General features: G+C 40.8%; 1 protein-coding gene across 1 annotated transcript; it reads left to right on the top strand.

The window, feature by feature from the left end:
• Positions 1–8,098: 8,098 nt before the first annotated feature.
• On the top strand, positions 8,099–25,715 carry hgfb (hepatocyte growth factor b). The gene is made up of 18 exons (XM_029433955.1): positions 8,099–8,222; positions 9,544–9,703; positions 10,001–10,113; positions 10,710–10,824; positions 12,533–12,681; positions 14,112–14,232; positions 15,320–15,438; positions 17,536–17,701; positions 17,789–17,922; positions 18,768–18,861; positions 20,088–20,218; positions 21,299–21,328; positions 21,944–22,049; positions 22,364–22,438; positions 22,666–22,815; positions 22,915–23,021; positions 23,491–23,633; positions 24,064–25,715. Exons 1-18 carry the CDS (start codon positions 8,174–8,176, stop codon positions 24,241–24,243), a joined length of 2,142 nt encoding a protein of 713 aa, XP_029289815.1. The 5' UTR covers positions 8,099–8,173; the 3' UTR covers positions 24,244–25,715.
• The last annotated feature ends 424 nt before the right edge of the window (positions 25,716–26,139 follow it).

Raw genomic sequence — 26,139 nt, 5'->3', positions numbered from 1 at the left:
CCTGTAGGTGCTCCTTTTTATTGTCACATCTGTGCAGTTGATTTGGCTCCCTTGGGAGCAGGCACAACTTGTAGAGCTTCCCGGAGTAAGGGAAGCTCTCTAAATGTTAGTTTCTTCACTGCCTAGTAGTAGCAAATAATTAGGTATAACTTAATACCAGGATGAAAAGCAGCGTTTCAAGTCTGTTTTACTTCTGACCACGCTGGGTTTCACTGACAGGTGGGATTTGTGGTTGGGTGTGATCAGAATAGTGCTATGTTGCATGTGTAACTATGCTCAGCAAACAGGGATGTCACGGTGTACTGACACATCCTAGGGTTCGCTTCAACATCACTGCAGAAAGATGAGAAGTTAAACCAATGACCATCAGCAAAAACATGATTTTCAGTAGGAATGCCAGGATAAAGAACATTCCCCACCAGTTAATAAACTCATGACAACAAAGGCTTTATCAATTAGACTGGACTTTTTACAAGAAAGAGATCTTCGTCGATGACTCTCATAGTGCTTACTTTGATCTTTAACGTTAGATGGCTGTGTTGCCAGGCCTCTCCGTTGGAGCTTTCGCTGTGGGGCCGCAGGTTCCAACAAGGCACCACAGCGCCGTGTCTGCTGTAACCGCTGCCTCCGTATAAAAACACACCTGACCAAACATGAGTGTATATAGTACATACAAACATTATTGTACAGTAGAAAGGGCCACCCCAGACAATACCTCATTTCTCTTTTTAAATCCATGAACTAGTTATTTCCTGTTTGCTGAGCTTTTCAAACCGGTATAAACACACACACATTTTCATATTATTACCAGATACATGTCAAAAGATCCCTCCAAATAAAAAGCTTAACAGTATGGCAGCATGTGTCCCAGTGCTGGCTGAGGTCTTATCCCGGTGTTTCTAATTTTGTGACGCCTCTGGCAATGTTATTGACACAGACAGCTCAGCCATCTTCTGCCCAGAGTAGCAGAAAGTCAGATGCTAACACCAGAGTTATAGAGTAGTTACTATTTCCCAGTACATTACAAGTGCTTCACTTGATGGTATTTGTGTTTATCTGATGGCAATCTAAGAATCAATACAGCCACAGTTTGGAGTGGAGAGTATAAAGCTGTTTGTTTTTCTTGGAGATGTGTCAGACTGGGAGGTCTTCGTATGTGTGCTATATAGCAATATGTAGAAGGGAGGTTGTAATGGGATACTCTTGTAAATGGGGACGAGGTCGTACCCTTTAACTTGCCAAGGTTAAGAAGTTACAGACGCAGGAACATAAGGCACAAGTTCTACATCTCTTTCCAATTTGGAATACTTCACAAGTCAAAAACCCACTATTAGAGAACGAATGAATGGATGTGTTTGTTTTTTGTTTCAACTTCTGTCTTATTTTTGTAGTTCTGGCCATGGATCCTTCGCAACTGTATTGCTGACATGTGGGACCAAAGAGAATGTACTACTCTCTCTGTTCTAATCTATCTCATTTCCTTGTTTTAGGTGGTTGACATTTAAATGTGATGGTAAGAGTTGGTGAAATGCAATAAAGCTTGCAGGCCAGAATGAAACTGTGCGATCACAGTCGAGGCATGTTTCTTAGATTGCTTGCCAAACACAAAACAACTCCATATTTTTACCATGGTATTTAAACTGTTGTTTGGAAAGAAAATAAAGTCAAACATTAAAATAATTACCTTATCTCTGTTGTCTGTTAAAACAAAATAATTATTTGGTTTAATTTTGGCCTACTCACGTGTGCACGTGTAGATTTGCAATTCAAAGATGAATATAGTTCACCCTTGTTTTTGCAACTAAATGAATGGTTTGGATAACTGGGTTAAATTAGGGATTCATCTAAAACTGGAAAGTGGAAAACTCCATTCTGACTTGTTCTTTTCCATCAAGATGCTGATGCAATTGTTCTGGTATTGTTATAATGTCAAACTGAACAATGATTCATACAATAGACGCATTAGAAATTGAGTGACGGGCATTTTCTTCTATTGTTTTAACCTCATTACTAAATCCTACTTTTCAAGCACTGTCTTTCCTGCCCATCAGCTATTCTTTTTATCGGCTTATCCAAACACCATTAGTGTTAAGTTCCCCAAGATAGAACGTTTCATCCAATCTAAAGCTCTCAAAGCTCGAACTTTATGACTCATTGGTGGTTAACTTAAAGTCAGAGAGTGGCTTTTTGAGCTTGTTCCACTAATTGCAGGAAATGACACATGAGATTGATGCTGCATCAACAACATGACCCGTGACTGGATCTCCTAAGATCAGCATGTCATTAGTTAACCCCTCTAAAGTTCATTTGATACTAAAATAACATCCATTTGCGTAGCAAGTGCTATTTTTGGAACCGTATTGCTGCTCAATGACGTTTTGATTGTACCATTAGCACTAAATTTAGTCCCAACACCATCAGCAGCCTCTGGGTCGTGACACCCCAAGGGCAATCAACCCAAGTCAGAATAAACTTCCCTCAATCTGGTAACTATAATGTGGTTTACATTAGCTGCAAGGATTTTTAATTGGCTCCATTTGGTCTTTTTTAATACTGAAAAAAGTGTACACTTCCTGTAAGCAGCAACAGAGAGGTCACAATTTTTCCAGAAATCAGTCCAGGACTGGGCATCAGCGTCACTTAGGTTCTGTTGTGTAGCTCCGACATCCTGTTAAAAAGCTAAATCCAAACCCTTACTGTGCTTTGAGGTCTTCCAGTATTGTGAGTGGCCGTCCGTATATATGAGACACGCTCTTTCGCTTGGATCAAAGAGTATTTGTTGATAAATATTTATGATTTTGCCAACCATTATGGAACGAACCAGAACGAAACAAAAATACATTCCTAATCACAGAAAAGGATCTTAAGTAGGCTTTAGATATTTTCCTGTGATTATTCACATTTTTTGGCAACTTGTTTTTACAAAGCCCTTCTCAATCCCGCAACAATGTAAGCAAAGCAAACCTTAAAATATATTTTTAAAATTGGAGGAGAGAGAAAGATTGGTGTTGGACAAACTTGGCATGGATTATCAGGAAATGCCACAGGCTTTTCCAAATCCATAAACATGACTACCTTGGTTTTTTCTCTCCCTTCTTCTCTCAGATTGTAAGCATGCTGTGCGTGAGTCTGACTGTGTGTTCTTGGTGTGATTGGCAGGCGTAACACTGAAAGCTCAGTCCAGGTGAACAGCCTCAACGGGACACATTCCATTCCAGCCCAGATTGGAGATTGATTTGTGGATTTTCTCTGTGTTTAGAGTGGGGTCTAACATACATTAACTGGTAACATGAGGTGTTAGATTTGTGAGGGGTACACACATTCACCAAAATTAAAGCGTATGTGTCTTTCTCTTCATGGTTTTTGACCACTAGTAGCTCTACGGAGTAATGCTTTCCAAATTCAACTGGGTTACCGTTTTGTTTGCATTGTGCAACCTGTCCCATTCCATTGAATAACAATAGTGCTTCAGAGGGTTTCCAATACTATAGTTTTAGAATACTCAAAAGACACGCTATAACACTGTCCTCTGATGATGAAGATAATATAAACCAGAATAGAACATACAGACAAAATGATGTAGACTCTTCATGAAACAGGACTAACTTTGAACTAACTCAGATTAATGGTCCAAAGTGTCGACAAAGGTCAAATGTTCACAATGTCCATATAAACAAGGCAAAGAGTCTACAGCCTGCTAGCGGACTTATGTAGTTGTACTTTTTCTTATTACATCCATGATACTTAGGCACGGCACTGCTTTGAGCTAAATGTTGATGTCAGCATGTTAGCAATTTTGCCCGAGTCCATCCAGTAAATGTTAGAATATTTCACAACAGTAAATCATCAAGTTCAATGCTGTTGTTCTAAAACACTTTGATGAGTGCCACTGGCTTCTCTGTCGTGCTGGCCCTCCACTTAGAGTTGATAAACTGGTCAAACTTTTGCAGCTGGCTCCTAAAGACCCCACAGAACATGTTTGTGTGTTTCCACGCTTCAAGTAGTTCTACCTGTGTTCATGTCTGGCAAATCACTCAGGTGGGCTCTGAAGACCCAGGCTGCACGCTGTTCCACTTGCTCCACGCCATGTTCATCATCAACATGTTAATTATACGTATGAAGTCTGACACAGACACATGTGGGATGAAATGTACCTGCTGCCCCAGAGCAGCTCTCCCCCCCCTCTGTTCTTTAATCTAACCGACCACCCTCCCCTGTGTGTCTGCAGTTCTGCATGAGTCATGCGGGGGTAAATTAGTAGTAAGCAGCAGACAAGACAAGCTGACTGTTAGCAGATGTGTAAAAAGTGAAGAAACACAGGTTTAGGCACTATTTTAAGACCTGCTCTCCATTTTCCCCTTGTCCTCGGACACTATTTGGTTTCCTATCTTGTGTCGGGGCGGTAGTTATTATTTTGTTGTGTTGTGAAAATGTTCCACTTTTGAGGATTTTGGATAGTTTAACTGTGTGCAAGTGAAACGTTTTACACTTTAGCGTTTTAAATACGTTCAGTTGTTACGCTGGATTTTATGGAGTTCAATTCATGGTGTGTGATAAATTTTGAGTAATTCTAATCAAATGTCAAGCTCTAATGAACAGGTCCCATAGGGAAGCATAGGTACTACTATAAACCACTGTGTCCAGAACAGTGGTTTAAAAAATAAATATGTGTATCCTAAATCAAAACAATAGTACAAAATAGTCCTTCCTTTACACTATTGACTGTGTATTTAAACATGACGTATTGGTGTGTGTGTGTGTTCTGCAGTTTGTTTCACTGTTGTACTCTATTGAGTGACTGACATCGACTGTCAAAAGGCTGGCACAATAGAGGGCGTGTGGGATGCTGATGTGTTTGTGCGACACACTACATGTACCATGCTAAAGGATGTGTCCTTTAAACAGTTATTGCGTGCGTGGATATACAAACTCACCAGGGCATTTTGTTTGATGGACTGTTCCAAGGTTCTTTCCCAAACGTTCACATCAACACCCATAAACACAGGAGGAGGTATAGACAAAAGGCTGAATAAGGACTGTGCACTGTGAACTGGACGTGTTCTGTTGAGTTGAAATGTTTAGTGTGTCTTAAGACTTAATATCTCTCAACTTTAGAATAATCTTATCAAAGTGTGTGAGTTTGAAAGGTTGGTGTCTAAACTCACAGTATTTTCTCTTTTCTCTCTTACACACAAAAGGTTCTTCTGTGAAAAGTAAAATCACTTTTGCAACAACAAAAATGTAATTAAAACTTAACTTTCTGTGATCGATAGAGTAAGTTTCAGTATGTCAATGACAATGACAAAAGCAATTGTTCTCTGTTAGAGAGTGAAGAAAAATCAATGGCATATTGAATGTTTTACTGTATATCTGTTATAGTCCTCTATAACTCTTTAAAGCTATTTTGGGGATGTGTTGGTGACTCAGTCTGCTAATGTGCATTATAATGTACTGGTGTGTTAAACTTGAGTTCTTTATTTATTTCTGCTGCCCACTCTTCAGCCTTTTCTCACTGTTGCAATCTAAAGAATTCAAGGCAGAAAAAGAAGTCTGGTTTTTTTACACAAGTTTTATGCGAGAAGCCATGTTTTTTAACTGTTTGTGTGGACAGATTGTGCGTGTGCGTAGTTTATTTGTGTTACCCGTAAATGTCAGCAGATTTCAATTACAAGCAGTGACTACAATCGCTTGCACTGACAACAGGAAGTGTGTGTTTGTTTACAGGGGGATCTCTTGACAGAGTATCTGTGTTTACAGCATCTAGGCCCACCACTGTCATCACTAATCCTAACACACACACACACACACACACACACACACACACACACACACACACACACACACACACACACACACAACCCATGTCTTTCTTTTCTCATTAGAGTGGAATACCTGAGCCGCCTCTGCTCTGCACTACCGCACTTCCTCAATCTGAGTCCCTTTCTACTTTCCTTATCTCTCCCTGTCTCACTGAAACTATCACACTGTCTGTCCCCTATCCCTGACATGCTTTTTTCAATTTTCCATCCCACTCAATCTCTTGTACATAAGGTCATATGGCTGAAATCTGGAAGAGAGGCTGGAACGATTAGAGGTCACAACGAGGTCCAACTAATTTGCTGCAGATGAAAACACATATGGACCCGTACATACACACTAATGCACAGAGAAATAACGACATACAATGCATGACTCACACAATGCACACAAAAACTTCCAAAGAAATCATCAGGAAGTCTATTTATACTCCGCACACTCCACAAATATGCACTCAGACAGCCCACCCTTCAGCACACTGGTCTGTATTGTGCCTCCCTGCCACAGTCCATCCATTTTATTAACATTGCTCTTCATCTACGCTATCTCAGTATCAACTTCTTCATTCTCCATATCATCTCCATCTCCCACTGAACTTCCTCCCTCCATTACCAGCTGCATGAAGATATGAAGTTTCTGGCAATAACCAGCCACAGATGTGAGGAGTCTTGAATGGTGACGGCGCTCATATGAGCGAGCAGTGGGCTACCGGGTCTCTCTAATTTCCATCTTCTAGCAGAAGCCGTGGCTCTCTCAGACGTAGGGAAAACACCCACTGGATTCTTGCTAGAATAGTCAGTAATGAGATTGTGGTGATGAAGGCTCAAACTGGTGAAGGTTTGAGCCTTCATCTGCTGCTCGTTATGTAGGAGCATGCGTGTTTGTAACTGTGACAGAAGAAAGGAGTCGCATGTTTGCCTGCAAGAGACAGTGTGTGTGGTTGTGTTGCATACGTAAAGGACGGCATAGAGAGAGAGAGAGAGAGAGAGAAAGAAAAAGAGACTTGAGCTCTGCTCCAGTGAAAGTATCTGACTCATGGCTGTTTATTATTGCGAATGACTCTGTGGTCCTCTCAGGAAGCCGCAGGAGCATTACTCATTGAACAAGAGAGGAGATAGAGATGGAGTCTCTGTCTCCTCTTACATATTTATCCTTCTATTCCTCTGTTTAAAGGAAATACTGGGAATCCCAGCAATGCAGTAACTTTCAATCTGCCCCGGGATAACTAATGTGATTTCTATTTACTGTGCACCCAATCTGGCTGTCACCGGAGGACAGGAGCGCTGCTCCGAGCCTACCGCAGCACAGATGTTTAGAGAAAACATTAAGGCCAGATAAGTGTCACATCTCCTATCTCATGCTGTCATCGCTGGAAATACAGATGACACTCAGGAGATGGATAGGGATGTCTTGTCTTCAGCCACCCCCCACCAGTAACTCCCCTTCTTATCTGACAAGGGGGAAGAGGTAAAGTAGCATAAACAACAACCACACACACACTGCTCCCCCTCATCCTTACTGAGTTTCCTGCCGCTGCCAATGTCTGTTTCATTGTGCTTGAATGATCTTGGAAAAACAAAGACAAAAGTGATCAAATGGGATGCTGATGTGACAGGAAGTGATGGACAAATAATATGCTGAATAAAAACTATTATTATTATTATTTTGTTCCAATTTTTCCACAGGGATGTATTGTGTGCCACTGTCAGAAGTAATTGTGTATCATGGGACTTTTAAATGTATTTTATTTAATCAAATAATTCAGAAGACCTCAATAGATATATATTTATGTCAATTCTGAGGCAGGCCTTATATCTTGTATATTTGTATAGCATGCTCTTTTATAGGTTTTCTATGGGGCTCAAATGGTAAAGATGGGAAGACTGGAAGACAGGAAGGCGGGGGAACAAAGTTAGACAAAGAAATTGAAGGAGAAAGAACCCCAATCTGCTTACAATTGTATATTTTCTTATAATAGGAGATATCGGTTATTGAGTAACACGATAACACACAATAGCCTACAACACACACAGTGACATTCATATACTGATAAGGGTATGAACATTGACATATTCAACACTGTCACAGAAGCTGCTTTGGCTATGTTGTTTGTGACATGCAGGCCACTAAAGAACACTGAATTGAAAAAGAAAGAGAGAAAGAAAAAGGCAAGAGAGGGAGCGAGAGATAAAGTCATACACACGCAAAGAGAGGGAGGGTGGGGGGGGGGGGGGCGAGGAAGTACTTAGAGAGGAGACGTATCATCTGTGCAGTAGTGGAAGCAACATCTCCTGGTTGCAGTCCGACAGCACAGCAAGCACATTTGTTTCTGAAACTGTTGTTCTGTGACGCGACGATGTGGATTTACAAGCTCATTTTCGGACTCTTCGTCATTTCTTGTTCTGGTAAGTTTGGATAAAACCATTTTGCTCCCTAACGTCTGCCCCTGGGCTGGAGCTGGTGTCAGACCGCGCTGGTTTGCGCTCCGTGCAAAACAGACTGCACAAGTTAAGCGAGGTTTTAATCATATAACTTTAGTATGTTCTGTTGTATGTTGCACAATATTGCTATGTGTAGGATAGTGTTGTGTTGTATCATGTTTCGTATCTAACGATATAGTGTAGTTGAAGTGACTCTTAGTCATGAAAACATTTCTTAAATTGGCCATTCTTGGAATAAATATGAAAACGATGCTATTCATTATTGACTAGAAGGGGCGTTTTAATGTAAACTCTTGCTGTTGTAGTTTATTACATGTAATGCAACCATTAAGACATGGGCTACATCATCTGAATGGATCACTAGATAAATACATTCTACGATAAAGTGAATAGATACAGCCCACTGCCCCACAATGGGACACATATTAAAATCTAATTAGTGCTCGAGCCATCATGTAGCGCGATGTTGCGGCTCACTGCTCAAAGGAACTCAGGAAGAGAAACTGCCGAGACAGTGAACTGTGTTATCCCCACGTTCCTCATCGCATCCCCAAACACCCAAATACTGAATCTGAAACACCACCTCTGATGTCTTCGTGTTGTTTATGACACGTGTTTCCAAGAATCAAAAGCTTCTCATGCACCGATCCAACAGAAACACCACATGATTTATTCTTTTCTTTTCCTTTTTTGTGTTGATACAGCTGAACAGCTTGAACCGGCGGAAACGTATAGGCAGAGATTTAAGATAGGTAGGAGGAGGAGAAATTAATGTTCTCTCTAAACGTGAATGTCTGACTGACACTCTGATTTGCAGAGATGCAGGGAACCTGCCAACAACTTAGGCAACATACAGACAGTGGTTGTGTGGTTGTGTGTGTGTGTGTGTGTGTGTGTGTGTCAGCACTGATCCTGCAGATCAGTTAAAGCAGTCTAATTCACATTTTATATGCTCTTGCACAGTGTTCTCAGTCTAGCTGGGTTCATTAGCAGATTATCCACACTGTCTCACAGACATGTTTGCTAATGTGAATGTTTATTATTATTATTAATATTAATAATAATAATAATAATAATAATAATAATAATAACCCTGTATAGAACTTTATAATTAAAATGCAAATCAATGTTCCTTAAATGAGAAAATAGTGCGAATAAAAGTCAAAATAAAATAATCAATAAGGAAGGTTTAGATTTATGATGAGGCCAGTACATTATTGTCATTAGAGCAACTCGCTGTACATACTGCTGAATGGTCATGGAAATGTTATGTTATTGTGTTAAGAGGGCCGAAGAAATGCACTCCAGGACTACCAGAAGACTGATGGTGTACGGCTGGTTGTTGTGTCTCCTGATTCCTCCCACCTGACCAAAAGCCAGAAGATCAGCATGGCCAAGTGTGCCAAAGCCTGCAGCCGCAACAGAAGACTGCCTTTCAGCTGCAGGTATGTCTGCTCTTATGGCTTCACCCCTTCAGCTTCACAGTGTTTGTTTTCTTTTTTTCTGGTACAATGGTAAAGTAACTCTCCCACACTGTGAATGAATGGCTGTCAGTACATAGAGAGTAAAGCGGTGGTTCCTTAAGTTCCTGAAGTACGTTGTTCACATGTATAATGCATTGTTGTCTTTCTTGTTTAGCAGGCCTCTTACCTGATTTGTAGAAGTTGTGTTAACTGCCCTGACATTATGTACTTCACTCTTCCCCTGTGCTCTCTCCCTCCTTTCCTGTCTTCATTCTCCAGAGCGTTTCTCTATGATCATAAAAACAGGAAATGCCAGTGGCTGTCGTTCGACAGGAACTCCCCAGGAGCTCAGAGCCAACAGGACTTCAACTACCAACTGTATCAAAAGAAAGGTGCCCTTTGCTGTTCCACCTTGCCTCTCTATCAGCTGATACTGAAGTGGTTTCCCCCCTGTCACCATATCTTTCCATCAGAAAAAAACTTCTCTAGTCTCCCTTCCAATCAGCAGCATTGCTTCACTGTTCTCCTTGTTGCTTTAATATATGCAGGGAACCTTTATAACTCTAGAGTATTTGTTATGATGCCTTCCCTCAAGAGAAAAGGAATAAGTTGCATGGACCATTGTCGTGTTTATTGTGTCGCAGCACATTACGGTTAATTTTCTGTCATTAAGTTTGGTAAACGATGGAAACCCCCATCCCACTTGACTCTGACTGACCACAACAGTGAACATGCAAGCTGTTTAGCCTATTTTAATGGATCCAAATGTTTTGCAGAAGATTAGGAAAACAGATTCAGCTTTTGGCATTGCCGTGTCCTTGTTAAGATGAGCATTATAGCTGAACATCTTGTGTCTGTTTTCCTCATCATCCATACTGGCTCTGTGTACACAACACTGCGATCAGTATGTTGGCTCATCTCACTTACTTGTTCTCTTTTGCTGCCATCTTGTCTCTCCTCATTCTTTTTCTTTCTGTTTCTCATTCAGACTATGTGAGGGAGTGCATTATGGGTACAGGTCAGAGCTACAGGGGGCAAAGGTCGGTGACAGTGAGCGGGATCCTATGCCAGGCCTGGGCCTCTCCTATTCCTCATGAACACAAGTAAGAATCTGACATACTTTTCACCACAATGTCAAACAAAGTGGTGTTAAAGCTGCTTCTTACTGTTAGTGTTGGTATCTGAGTGATGCAATTAGCTAGTAGCTCGGGGCTAGTCTGTATGTGTCTGTCTGTGTATATGAGTATGATATATTAGGAGTTGATTAGGCTCCTGGGAGCAGTCATTCATCAGAACTGACCTCATTGTAACGCTTTACAGAGTCACAGATCATTTCCTGCTGCGGCCCTACTGTTTATCTAGGTGTGTGTGTGTGTGTGTGTGTGTGTGTGTGTGTGTGTGTGTGTGTGTGTGTGTGTGTGTGTGTGTGTGTGTGTGTGTGTGGCATGTGTGTGTGCTTTACAGGGATTAGGATCATATCTAATATGCAGCCTTCGGTTAAGCTTTAGATATATAAATAATATATAGATAAATTCCCAGATAAATCTATTTGTTCAAAACACAGGCATACTTTCTGATGCATTGTAGCTCCCAATAGAATGAAAAGAGACACTTAAGTGGGGTGTAAGGACAAAAGATGCTAGTGAAAGAATGCCTTCTATTAGATTATGAAAGTTAAATTAGCTCCGATCGTTAGTAATTCCCCGGTTAGCAACAAGATAACTGTATTTATCCTTTACGCAATGTTTAACAAAGTAGTTAGTCTCATAATCAGTCTACTGTAGATGTAGTTTATCTGAAGTGCCAGAACAATGCTGTTATGGTTTCTGAAACGAGTCTGTTATCTTTGTTAATATGAAAACGACTGCAAAATGTTGTGTCATGGGAGGATAATGAAAAATACCAGTAACATAAGGACAAAGTCACTTGCCAGATATTAATAACCATCAGAGAACCTCAGAAACAACACATACACCTCGTATTAGACCTTCAATATCTTTGAACCAAATGCTACCTCCTTCCTTCTCCACTCCGCTTTACTCGGCGGTATTAAATGACTTTGAAAGGCTTTGTAGTGAGATGTCATGGCAGTAGACGAATCAAAGAGGGCAGTGTACGTTTGTACCTCCAGTGAACCTGCCTTATCAGACTGCTATTAATGTCTCTGTAGATATGGGTAATTAAACCCAGGCGCTTTGTATGTTTTATCAGTCGGCTTACAGGCATGGGAAACTCTGACACGCACACACACACGCACACGCACACACAAGAAGAACAAATTGCATTTTATCCATTAAAGGTTTCTCCTCCTTTTTGATTGTCCAGTAAAGGCCTTCTCATTTCTGTACCTGTCATTACCCACTTCAGAACTTTATCATTGCATCATCATGTGGAAAAACACAGCTTGACTCAAAGACTACACTATGTCCATCTTTGCAACCGGTGACCACGGCCATGTGCTTGCCTGATGTAGAAGATATGAGTCATTTGTCAGTGTTTATTCTGAACTAGCCTCATAGAAAACTAACATTGCTTCTTCATATTAATGTGTTTCTCTTGTTAATAACATCATGTCATCAACAGTTATGCCTTTATTACGTTTACAGTCAGGATTTAGCCATCAGAGTTAAGCAGCAGCTCTCTCATAAATGAGAAGAGGATTTTTCATTTTGTCTGATATATAAAGACAAACCCGAAACTGTGACATTGAGTGCTTTTCAAAAAGAAGTTGCGCTGCATGTTAGCTAACTATTTGGCAACTGCTTTAAGTATGTGTGTCTGTTTGTGTAACTGCAGCTGTGCTCCTGACAGATTCATGTCTAAGAGATTCAAGAAGAAGGACCTCAGAGAAAACTTCTGTCGCAACCCAGACAACTCCACTGTTGGCCCATGGTGCTTTACCACTGACCCCCGGCCACACCTCAGATATCAGGAGTGTGGCATAGCACAGTGTTCACAGGGTAGGCTACACACACACACACACACACACACACACACACACACACACACACACACACACACACACATGCACACATATGTCTGTATGTATCTGAGTGGACATTTATCTAACAATAATGCCCAATCCACATTACAAATTGCCTCAACAATTGAGGCTTGATCGTCAGAAATGTGCTGCAGCAAATTAGACAATCACATAGTGACTTGGACTAAGCAAAACTGTCTCTAACCGAGGCTCCGCTCTACATCTTTGCGAGTACATGTGTGTGGTGCACAGGTTTATTTGCTGAGGCCAGCTGCAGCCGTTTTCAGGTCTGTGGTTCAGTTTATGCTGTCCTCTCTCATTCTATCAAGTCCAGGTTTTGTAAATGGTTTGAACCTTAAGAGGCTGGTGTTGGAATATTAGAGGTTATTAATCCCGTCGTCTCCTATAGATAAATGATTAGCTATTTCATACATCCCTGTGGCACATGTAGAAGGTAACTACTGAGTTTTAGTTATGGGTCTGTATAAGTCAAACCTTTGATGAAAGAAAAATGCTTTCCCACCGGCATTTCAGCCTCTATGTTATATCATACAATATTACTGTCAGGCACTGATGTCTCCCCGAAGAAAGGGATGATAATGACCTCTGTTATCTAATCCCCGGGGATTCATGCTGTCAGAGGGGTTGTTTCCTCCACACGTGTAACACTGGATCACACTGGATCACACTAATAACCAAACTGTGGTTCGAAAAGACAGGATGGGAATCTTTCTTGGTCACCAACTCACATATGGTGTCTCATTGGGTTATCACAAGATGTCTACAACAGATATAATGACTTCTTATCTTGATAGAGAGCCTGCGTTTATTCAAAAGAAAATGACTGGAAAGGTTTCTCCAGAAATGAGTTGGTCCTAATAGGAAACATACACACGGACACACAAACATGGCGTGCGCAAAACACACATACACAGGCAGCCAGTGGTATTAAAAGTGGTCTGTCATGACAGCGGTCGACTCATAAACATCTGTTTCTAATCCGCATGCTCTCTGTTGTTTACACTAGACATTGTGTAGTGTCACAATGCAAAACATGGTGCCTTCTCTTCTTATAACTGCCATCATTAGTGTGACACATAATATGTCCATCCATACATTAAGTGTATGTATGATGTCGGAAATGATTTATCAACTATTTATGAAGGGTTTTATTGCAAGATGTTGCATGACTTTTTTTTAAAGGAGAACAACATGACCTAAAATGAATTGGATGATTCACTATGTCCAAGTTTATTGCTTTGTCCCATAGCTATACAACTATCACTATAAATCATGATTTATTTTCATTCTGTTGAGGGGGTTTTTTCAAGGGAATTTTTGGTAGTTTGATTCTGTGTTTCTCTAAACTGTTGCTCTATATTTTTGTGGATGTGCATGTGTGTGTAGTTGAGTGTGTGCACTGTAATGGGGAAGATTACAGAGGACCCATGGACCACACAGAAAGTGGAAAGGAATGCCAGCGCTGGGACCTTGATGGTCCTCACAAACACCTGTACCACCCCAAGAGGTAACACAGTCACACACACACACACACACACACACACACACACACACACACACACACACACACACACACACACACACACACACACACACACATGCAGCTGCATCACTCAGCATCACACTAAATTGTGCATGCTCAATCACACTTAAGCTCACCCACATGGATAAATATAATTTAATAGCAAAAAGCATACGCATACTTTATGTAATAATAACTTAATCACTCATTTCACAATAATAGTGATTTGGAGTCAGCAAGTGTGTCTTTCCCTGAAGGAATGCCATCAGAATCCAATGTGTAATTACTTGTTTTTAGCAGCACTATGCTGGCACTATGCTGGGAAAACTCTTGATTCCCACTTAATTGGCCCACATTTCTCTAAGCTTCCAAACGATTATAAAGCAGACTTGTATCCAGAAAAGCTTATACCTATTTTAGAGAAGCCATATAGTTTAGGCTGTATTAGTATTCCTTACATGATCCGTAGTTGTGTATGTGCATGTCTGCTGTGTGTGTCAAGATAGTGTTCCATCTAGTCCGATGGCAGGTGGTCTGGATTAGTAGGGACTCGTTAACACATCCTTAATCATCCCAGTGTTTGTGTAAACGAGGTCCCAGACTGCTCATAGCACTAACGTAATGAGTGGGTCCCACAGCCTGATACTGCACGCCTGGAGGAGGGAGGCCTGGAGGGATGTGGGACTTTGGGATGACTTACTGGAGAACACCTGTAGTGGTGCAACCTATTATCTTCCACACTCCCCTGAGCTCTGAACAGATTCACAGATGGCGTCCTTTGTACCATTCCAGTTATTAATGCTTTGGTTGCGTGCGACAGTGAATTGTCTCTCCACTTCTGCTCTGTTCTTCTCAGGATTCAGAGGGAACATGGAAATATGTTTTTATTTTCAGGTCCCTCTGTGCTTTAAGAAATGTGACAATTAGTGTTTTGTGCCACTGTTACTTAACTTCAAGTCAGACAGTTGTGGGCCGTGCAACAGCGTAATAGTTGTTTTGTGCTAACTTTATTCACTCTTATATTGCTTTTGTCTATACATTAAAATTGTTGTACTGCATGCTTTGCATTTAGGTACCCTGACAAGGGCCTGGATGATAACTATTGTAGGAACCCAGACGGACGGCACAGACCCTGGTGCTTTACCACGGACCCAAACACACCCTGGGAGTACTGCGACATCAAAGTTTGTGGTAAGCATGAATTCATGTTTGTTTGTGTGTGGTTGAATGCCATGCTTGTTAAGTGGAAGTCTGAGCATGTCTGTGCATGGGTGTGTTTGTGTTCCGTACAGGCTCATAAAGTGTGACTGACTGCACCAGAATTTACAACTTCCTGTACCTTTCATTTTACCACTCCTCTCCCTCTCATTGGCTGATACTATGGAATACACACACGCACACACGCACACACACACACACACACACACACACACACACACACACACACACACACACACACACACACACACACACACACACACACAGCCCCCATCTTTAGTTTGGCTCTGTTATGTCTTCTCTAATAGCCAGAATGTTTATTTTCCCCTGCGCCACTGGACTGCTGTTTATTGTTCTATGCCAGCTCTTATGTGTGGTGGTCAAACTGCACTGGGCTAAGTTACTGCTTCACATTAACCTCCTGTTACACATACAGACATAACATCAGGGTCACACACGCTTTCATTACACCTCATACACTTAGCGTAAGCAGTGTGATTGATGTGTAAGAGCAAGGTGTATGTGTCACATCTGGCTTTGTGTTTTGGTCGTCTATACTTTGTAGCACATCAGCAGATACTGCGTGCTCTTAGTTGACCTAATAATCAGTGACGAGTCAGTGAGACAGCAACTGTGATCCTCAAGAACAGAGAAAGGAGAGCACTGGTGTTATTGTTGGGCTCTGCTTCTTTCTTCTGGGTCTGTGACTGGCCTGTTTCCTGCTAGAATCATCAGCAGTCCTGGCACCATGTTTACTAGATGGCACTCCTCCATGTGGACCCAGTGATTCACTGTTCCCCCTGCTTTTCCCCCTTTAAAGATTGTCTCCCCCCCCCCCTCTCTCTCTCTCTCTCTCTCTCTCTCTCTCTCTCTCTCTCTCTCTCTCTCTCTCTCTCTCTCTCTCTCTCTAATATGGGAGTTTGTTGGGAACAGACCAAGTTTACGACCCAGTTAGTCTTAATCAACACAAGGCAGAGAGGAGGGAGACAAAGTGTTCTTTTGTCAAGGCCTGCTATTTTGTTTACTGTCACAACTAGTGCATATCTATTTTTAGACATATTGTATAGACAGAAAATGTCTGTTTTAGAGTCTTGAAGATCAGCAGCTTTAGCACAATGTTGGATACAGTCATGCACAATGTTCAGGCTAATGAACTTGTGCGTAATGAGCACCCATCCTACAAAGAAAAGAAAAGCTGATAAGATTTCCTGCCTTGTTTCTCCAATTTTGGTCATATCAGTCTCATTATACTGTGGGTCTTCTGAACCCGAAAGAGGTTGTTCTGTGGAAAGCAGGTGGCCAAGACATTGAGGCTGTTTAGCCATTTATCATATCAACAGCACTGTCACACTGACTACTGTATTTCCTCACTGCTAAATCATTTAATATTCATTATTGTTTGTTTATTTGTACATGTACAACGTGATTGTAACCAGATAAAGGGAAGTATTTGCAGCTCTTATGTAAACACTTTTCGACCCGAGGGTGTAGACTTACTGGAACTATTTGCACAATGTATTTGGGCATCATTCCTTATCGGACTATATTTTGTCCAGTTCATCAAGGTCTCAGTGTAGTGCCACAGTTCATCAAGTTTGCCTCCAACTTTCAAAAAAGTTTGGCTTTTATCAATTTCTTTGTCTTTTCCGTGCAAACCAAATAATTATTGATACAATTATAGTATATATAGTATAGTTGTATTGTGTTGTTCTCTGCATCAGTCTTTAAATGATGTGTAACAAAAGCTATTGAGTGAATGGGTGAGAAAAGGATGGCTTGGCAAGCAAATGTTGGCATATAAAGCTTTGTTTTATGGGGTTATGTTGAAACACCTTTCATGTTTTACCCATAAAACCACAAGATCTAGAGTTTTACTACTATAATTGTTTTTTTAATACCCTGTACAGCTTGTATAAGTTTGGATTGTTATCTTAAGACCTTAATCAAACTAGTTCTAGTTCTAGTCCTTCATCTGGGTATTAATTTATCTGAGTAAATAGAAACATGCTGTATGTTTCCTTCACCAAAACCACCCACCCTTTAATGAATTTAATTTCTGCTCCTTCACAGCAACATCTCCTAAAAGTAATGCGGTGGAAACAACAGAGTGTTACCAGAGCAGAGGAGAGGGTTATAGGGGGACAGTAGACGTGATACCCACCGGAATCATCTGCCAACGCTGGGACTCTCAATATCCCCATAACCACACATTTATACCTCAAGCCTACCCTTGCAAGTGAGTCAGACACCATCCACTCACTCACCCACCTGCATTCACTTATATCCGAGCAGATTACAAGATGACTTTCTCTGTGTTTTCCAGGGACCTGAGAGAAAACTACTGCCGGAATCCAGATGGCCAAGATTTCCCGTGGTGCTTCACTACGGACCCTAGAGTCCGCACAATGTTCTGCACCAACATCCCTCAGTGTGGCACCCACAACAAGCCTGTCAGTGGTGAGAGACACAACAGTTTTATTCAACGCCCAAAACAGCAAGGAGAAAGCTGATACATCTACATCCCAAGCATAGAAATAGTCTATATTTTGTGGACGAGTTCACATGAGACCCTGCAATCGTACATATTGGCTTGTAACCACGTATTCTCCGTCCCTCCGGAGTACTATAGCCCTATAGGACTGTGGGAAGGACTGACCACCTCGGCTCACATAAGCGGACTCTGACAGCAGCTCATGATCATCAGGTCTCACCGGACTGTAAAAGATGAAGTGGAAGGATTAGTGCTGCATGAGAGTTTTTTTCTGGGGTAGTCAGAGATTTATAAGTCAAAGATGTAGATATATGGCTGAGTACACACAATCACATTTCCCAAGGGATCTTAGGGACATGTCTTTGAGAGTAACGTAGCCTTGCATGGGAATTATAAACCTTCTCTGAGGTTGTGTTGTGGACTACCCTGGAGGGTTGAATATGTTCCCATATAGAAATGAGGTGCAGGGGGACAGACATCTTCAAAACCGTATTTATTACTTGTCTTTAAGGCATCATTGTGGACAACTTCTTTCTGTTCCCAGCTCTGTATATTCTAGATCCAACTACAAGCACAATAGCTGAGACACTAAGAATTGCTTTTATTCTTCTGCATATAATTGCCTAGTTTATTTTTGTATTACAACAATACTGTATGGAAAAGAATACACACAAACATTGTTGTGGTGATGAAGGTTTATAGAAGCGTTGCAATTTTGAATGCTGCCTGTTATGCATGTTATTGTGTTCAAATGTGTGCTTGTACAGACATGAAATATGCCTGTCTCATTCTTTTTATTGTTCAAATACAGACTGCTATGAAGGCTTTGGAGAGAATTACCAAGAAGAACAGTCAAGGACTAGATCAAACCTGCCCTGTACTCCCTGGAGAGACCACAGCAACAGGTCAGCACACTGAATCTCTGCTTCTTTCTAACCTAATAACTTTTCCAAACTCATGCTATGATGTACAAAACAGACCTGCACCATCCATAAACTGCAGACATGCGCCTCTGCCTAAAATAGAGATCAAGATGTCCCACAGCTCTAGTACATGTAAGCCATTAGAGAGAGTCTAATATACTGTAGATGCTTTTTAAAAGCTCAATGGGATCTTAGTAAATAACTGATTATGAGCAGAAAATATGTAAAGTCCATGGGTTTTAAGGGGAGAAAGAATTAGTGGGCTCTTTGCTAAAAAGCTTGTGCATGACCGCCTCAGTGTGCAGGGAAACGTGTCTGTATTTTCGAGAACCATGTGTGCGAACCTGAGACATGGTGGTTAGTGCAAGGAGGTGCCCTTTTATTGACCTCTAGTTACGTCTTATTGTTGTTAGCGGATCAAGTAAGGCCTCTTTATCCTCAGAGGAGAAAACGGCTCCTGCGGGTGCCGTGACTAGCCTCTCCAGCACGTCCTAATGGCTGGAGAAGTGTTTCCCTGAAGATGACCTAACTCAGCAGGAATGACTTCAAGTGATAACTTAGCTGGGGGATATACACTTCACTCCTCACCTTTGACCCCAAACCCTTCCTTTGTAGGAACACTTCAAAGCCAATCAGCTCCACCGCTTGGCTCCTACCCAAGGGGTCAAAAGTCAGGGTTAGGGAGTCGCAGTGAGAGCTGGCTGCTTTGCTAGCTGCTAGAAACACTGCACAATCTGGATTGCTGGCATTTGTTATCCAGCATCCCTCACCTATATGTCAATATATACAATATACCTATATCTTTTCCCTTTCAATTCTCCACCTTAGCAGTCAAGAAATTCAGTTTTTGAAAGAGTTCTGTTGGAGGTTTTAATACCCTCATGTGTGGGATATGTCTGCATGAGCATGTGTTAGATATGTGAGTGTAGGTGGGTGCATACTGTCTCAGTGAGTAATTCTTTGCAAATCACCTCCTTATCTTGTCCAGAGCCTACACAGCTGTGTAGTTTGACTGTCCAGATACTATCTGGTAAAATGTGTTCAGCTTTTAATAATGGCTATAAATCACCAGTAAATCCTTTTTACTTTCATCAACAGCTGGATTATCTGCTTAAAGGGAGGGGAACTTCCTTTTGTTTTTATAATTGTCTACTGAATGTTGATGAAAGATAAGTTATTGGATCTTTTGTGTTTGTGTGTTTGTCAAGTGGCGAGCGGGGCATGCTAACGGCTGGTCTGGAGGGAAACTACTGCAGAAACCCTGATAAAGACAAACATGGCCCCTGGTGTTACACCAACAACTCTGCCATTCCCTGGGACTACTGCAATGTAAAACCATGTAAGTTCACAAGAGTGTGTACGTGCAAACCGCACACGATCACATATAAAGACACACTGTAATAGAACATCTGTGACACTGTGTGAAATTGAAAGTGTTTTTATTCTTCTTGGTCTTAGACATAGCTAGTGTAGATTTGTTTGCACTAAGTCTAGTGGTCTGTCTCACACTCACACACACACACACACACACACACACACACACACACACACACACACACACACACACACACACACACACACACACACACACACACAAACACATGCAGACACAAACTTTATTTGCAGTGTATAGATCTGTCTACACTCACAGGTTAGTGTGTCAGAGGAGATTCACAACTCCTGACATGGGAGGGCTCCTTCTAACTTTTTCCACATGGACCAACTGCCAACTGTGTGTGTGTGTGTGTGTGTGTGTGTGTGTGTTTTTTTGTTTTGTAAGTGTGTTTTGTGTGTGTCTGTGTGTGTGTGTGTGTGTGTGTGTGTGTGTGTGTGTGTGTGTGTGTGTGTGTGTGTGATTCTATTTGTTTGCTTATTTTCAATCATGGTTCTTTATTGGAAGCATAGTGTTTATATGAAATATAAAGCTAAAGGTATCAATGGTTCTTCTAGCCAACACCTTCAATCTTAAATTGAAGGACCACACAAGTGATTTTGCGTGTTGCCAACATTTTTGACATCTTGTTAAAGTTCCATAAATGTTGTGAGGAAATGCATCATATAAAATGCATGCGCGTTGGTGTTTAATTTGATGGATTACACAACATAAACAGGTTATGGGAGTTTGCTAATTGATTTGCATACTGTACATAAATTAATGGTAAACAATTGCTGTCTGTAACTAAAATGAAAGTATATTAAAAAAGGGTCAGCATAAATGTAAAATGGCCACTCTATGGCTTGCTGCTGTATGGTCCTCAAAAGCTTGTTACCTTTAATCAAAGCCTTACAGATTCCAAAAAATGATCGCTACATGGAAGACAAACACTCTGGTGGACACCGTGAAGTTTGCACCCCTGTGTGAGGTCGCCTGTTATCTTGCAACAGTTAATAAACCCTGATCCCTTGTTTGTCTCCTCAGGTGATGCTCCGCAGAACACCATTCCAATGGGTGAGTGTCTCTGTCTGTCTGTGTTGAGTGGCTCAGCTGCTGATTTGTATTTATTATGTATTCGCCACTTTACTTCATATGTTATTTTGCTGTAACAAGGTACATTTCCCCGTTGTGGGACTCATAAAGGATTTCTGATTCTGATTCTGATTTCTGATTGAAAGCCTCCAAGGCAAGTAGTGGAGTTTCCAGAACCTCATTGAGTTCTTTTCATGTGCCTGCTATACAATAATATATATATATATATATATATATATATATATATATATACATAATGCAGGACATTATGTTGTCATGGTGGCATCTGTTTCTGTGCATGTGTGTATATCGGAGTGTCTGTATGTGTTGGACTCATTCTTCTGCACATAATCACTCAAGAATAAAGGATGAACATGTGTCATATGAACACGTTCAATATTTACCTTAACTAATGGCCTCACCAGGTTCTATTTTATATACAATGATAACTATATATCTTGTATTTCAACTGTGTAAACAATTTGTCACCATTAACTACAGTATGCCTGTGCCTGCCATTTATGTCTTAAATTAAATGCATATTATTAGACATAGAAAATGATTTCTGTGTGTGTTTGTGTCTTTCTGCTTTTCCAGGTGAGCTGTCCTCTGTGGTGTGTTTTATCCATAAAAGAACCAGGATCGTGGGAGGAGGTCCGGTGGGCATATCAGACGGCAGCTGGATGGTCAGCATACAGAGAGGGTAGGGCACTGCATTTAATATTCTACACATCTTCCTCTTCCACTGAAGGGGAACAGTAGACCATCCTGCCCAGACAACCTTTGAATTCATAAAGAATTTCAGTGAACATTTTCTTTTCTTTTCACATTTTCTTTTCTCCACACATTTATAATCCATCAGCACTACTACCTCTGTAAAGTTTGAGATGTGGTTGAGGCTATTTTGTCATGTGCTTCTATGGATACATGTGGATATGGATACAAACATGTATTAGTTTGTGTGCGGTATTTCACATCTTTCCTTGATGTGTTGTTTGTGTTTTTTGCTCTTTTCAGGTCACAGCACTGGTGTGGGGGTTCACTTATACGAGAGGAGTGGGTACTCACTGACAGACAGTGCTTCTCCTCATGGTAACTTCAGTGCACTCGCTGTCTATTAATGTCATTTCTTTCCTTTTGCTTGAACCTTGAGCATTTTCTTTTATACCCTCAGTGCATTAAATGAAAAATGTATTTGTTCTGTTTATATGTGTTTCTTTTAATTCAGCCATAAGTATCTACTGCTGGTCCTGCTCCGTCTGAGTTTGTAGAGAGTAATAAATGTGGAATCTTTTATTAAGTATTAGCTCTTTCTTCAGTGTCCCAGACCTCAGTGAGTATCGGGTGTGGCTGGGAGTCTCAGATATTCAAGAGGGAGCTCCTGACTGGTCCAAGAGACAGGAAGTGAGCATATCTCATGTGATATGTGGTCCTGAGGGCTCCAGTTTAGCCCTCATAAGGCTGTCTAAGTGAGTACCTGGAAAAATAATCTCAACGATATATTGATATATTTGTGTGTTTGATGTTGATCATGCTTTGTACTTTCTGTGTTCATTAAATACGTCCAGGCCTGCCCTTCCTGCAGACAATGTCCATACACTTCAGCTACCTGTGGCTGGGTGCTCCATCCCAGAAGGAACAATATGTAAAATGTATGGATGGGGGGAGACCAAAGGTACTGATTTTCTCTACAGCTGTTGTATCTAATCTCCAGATCTGCAATATATTGCATTTTATAGCATTTATCCTGCAGCAGTCTAAAATATTCAGTATATTCAGCAGAGGTACAGAAGTATATTGTAACACAGTCCTCTCTCAAATAATTGGTTACTGTCAGTATAGGCCATATGTTTCTCAACTCTGGGTTAGTACTGCTTGTTGGGTTGCTTGATTGGCAGACGGGATCATGGAAGATTGATATTTTTTAATAAGAGTTCAAATGTGCCATGATTTCGGTCTAAACCATTCAGATTTCCTTTTGTGCTCTTGAAAATATAAACATGCTAAATATGATACAGCACTATATTATATATATTTTTTATTGCAAGATCATGCAAAAAACATAGGAGTTCTACAATACAATGTTAGCATTGGATATGCTACAACAGAACAGAGGCAATAAAGTGCAAACTTTACTCTTTCAGGCACTGGCCATGATGATGTACTGAAGGCGGTTGACCTGCCCATTGTCAGTAATGTGAAGTGTAGAGAGATGCACAGAGGAAACCTCCACATCACCAACACCAAGATCTGTGCAGGAGGCAAGAGGAATGAAGGAGTGTGTGAGGTAAACTGCTACTTATTATATCATTTTCCCAATGAGGCGTTTTACCTTTTAAACATGAGTTTGTTTCAAGTGTGAATTTATTTTAGTATTTTAGCGCCTTGGTTCAACAAAGAGCTTTCAAAGCTCAGTTTGATCCACATCTCAAACAAATGTTCTTTGAATCCGTTAGCTTAGTATTCAGTCCGTTGTAAACAGAACAGCTGGAGTCGGTTGCACTAAATTTCATCAGCGATCAAAGCCTTGGTTTTGTGGTTTCTAGCTTTAGAGGGTAGCTGTCCATATTCACAATCACTGGTGGTGCTGTGTGTCACTGAGAGCTTAAAAAATGCATGTTGCTTCCATTTAACCCTGTCATAAATGTAAACATTGATGATAACGATTTCTCAACCAGCAACATAGAAAAATGTGTTAACTATTTCTTCTTTTGCAGAGGGATTACGGCGGTCCTCTTGTGTGTCAGGATGGTGAGATCAGGGTTATTGTTGGAGTGAGCGTCCATGGCAGAGGCTGCGCTCGGGCGAACCAGCCTGGCATCTTCACCAATGTGCCCTTCTACACACAGTGGATCTACAAGGTCTTCAAATATTACCCCAACCCTGAGACTCAATAGAGAATGGAAAAGAACCAGGACACAAACCTAAAGCCTCTACTTCTGCAAATTCAGCTGTGCACTCAGGACACCTGGTTTCTATGTTGTTCATAGCCCACAGATCAATGAGAACCTGATCTCTGAACTCTTGATAGATGAATGCATGGGGAAACACTGTGATTTAAACACATCATAAACAGATGCTGTACTGATTCTTTGATTGGAATGGGCAAACATTTAGTTCCATCCATTTGTCATGGTATGGTCATGGTTGTATTTGGTAGCAAATCCACCAGAGTGGTATGAGTATATGTGAATACTCTTAAATCCTGGCATTACTTGAATGTTTTAACACCAATGTGCAGTGGTTCAGCAGCTCCTTTTGTAGAGTACATCAATGGGCCACTTAGAAAACTACCCAGTGGTAGGGCAATGTTAAGGACTCTCTTGTCAAGCTTTATGCATCTCCAGGGGGCTTAGACAAAGTGGTCCTTACTGTACATAGTATTTTAATGAGTGTGTTTGTGACACTCCAAAGGTGATTTGGGTCTCATAGATCTATGACAAAAGAAAGTAATGTTGTGGTAGGCGAATAAATAATGTACAGTATGTTATCTTCATTTCAGCTTTCAGCCAAGTTTCTGTGTCATAATGATTTCAGTTGTACGGAAACACCAAAACAAACTCCATTTTCAGTATTTTAATGTTATCACAAAGCCACTGACTGTATATATATATATATGAATGTGCTTTTTGCATTCTGTGTAGATGAAAGGAATGTATGGCTGATAAAAAGTATAATGTAATATCAATGTGTACACACAAGTTATTTCTATACAAAATTGAATATTTCCTTAAACCTATGTGTTAATTCATTGTGTGCGTGTGTGAGCATCTGTTTTTGGTTCAGTATTCATAAAGAAAACTGCAGAAGGAGAGAGTGTGTGTGTGTGTGTGTGTGTGTGTGTGTGTTTGGGTGTGTGTACGTTGTTTGAGCCTGAGCTGAATGAATTATCATCACCCCACACTCAGAACTTGGCAGACCTCCAATTTCAATCCACTCTGGATATTAGCGTCACAAAGTCTGTCACTTCAAACTTTGTCACAGGAAAAGAAGGGACAGTCTTTGTAACTGCATTGTCTGTAATGGATGCTTCACTAAGATGACTGAATGGCCCTTGAAACAAATTAACACATCACTTTTAGCAGTGTGAATGATCGAGATGGCTTTATGTTACAGTGCATTATGTTTGTATAAGAGTGAGAAAATGTGTCTGTGTGTCTGTGTGTCTATGTGTGTGCACTGAAAGATGCTGCAAGCTGCTATATCCTACAGGTTGTACAGTACTGTCTTATCTTCTATGTAATATGTACATTCACTATAAATTCCACGTCATCTTATCCAATATGCTATATGTTAGACCCAATTTCAGTAATTATTTGAAATGTTTAATGATGTCTGTCACTATATTAAATGTTTTTTTTTGAGTCTACGAGTCTAGTTTTCATTTCATGTTTTAAAATTGAGCATTCCTTGAATGACCTATTTAAGTGTTCTGAATGCAAATGTGCATCGTCTCAGCCAGTTCTCCTGCATGCTGTATAATTAAGTCAAAGCTGTTGTGCTTCCCTACCAGAAGATGGCACCACAGTAGCACAGAGACTCTGAAGATGATTTGGTAACCCTACTAATCTCTCACTCACACACACACACAGACACACACACACACACACACAACCCCGCATCTTTTGTCACACTCTTATCCACTTACATGCACACAGACGCACAAACTGACTCCATACATTTCAGCCTTGTAGTTGTCCTTGATCAAATACTACCACAGATTGTCAGTATTTTGCTGTTGCTCGACTCAGGGTTTAATAGATAGGGCGTGAAAGACATATATAAGGGGCATA

The sequence above is a fragment of the Cottoperca gobio genome, chromosome 6 (assembly GCF_900634415.1).
Source record: "Cottoperca gobio chromosome 6, fCotGob3.1, whole genome shotgun sequence".
NCBI lineage: Eukaryota > Metazoa > Chordata > Actinopteri > Perciformes > Bovichtidae > Cottoperca > Cottoperca gobio.
Note: the sequence above shows the minus strand (reverse complement) of the source record. Positions and strands in the feature narration are given on the sequence as shown.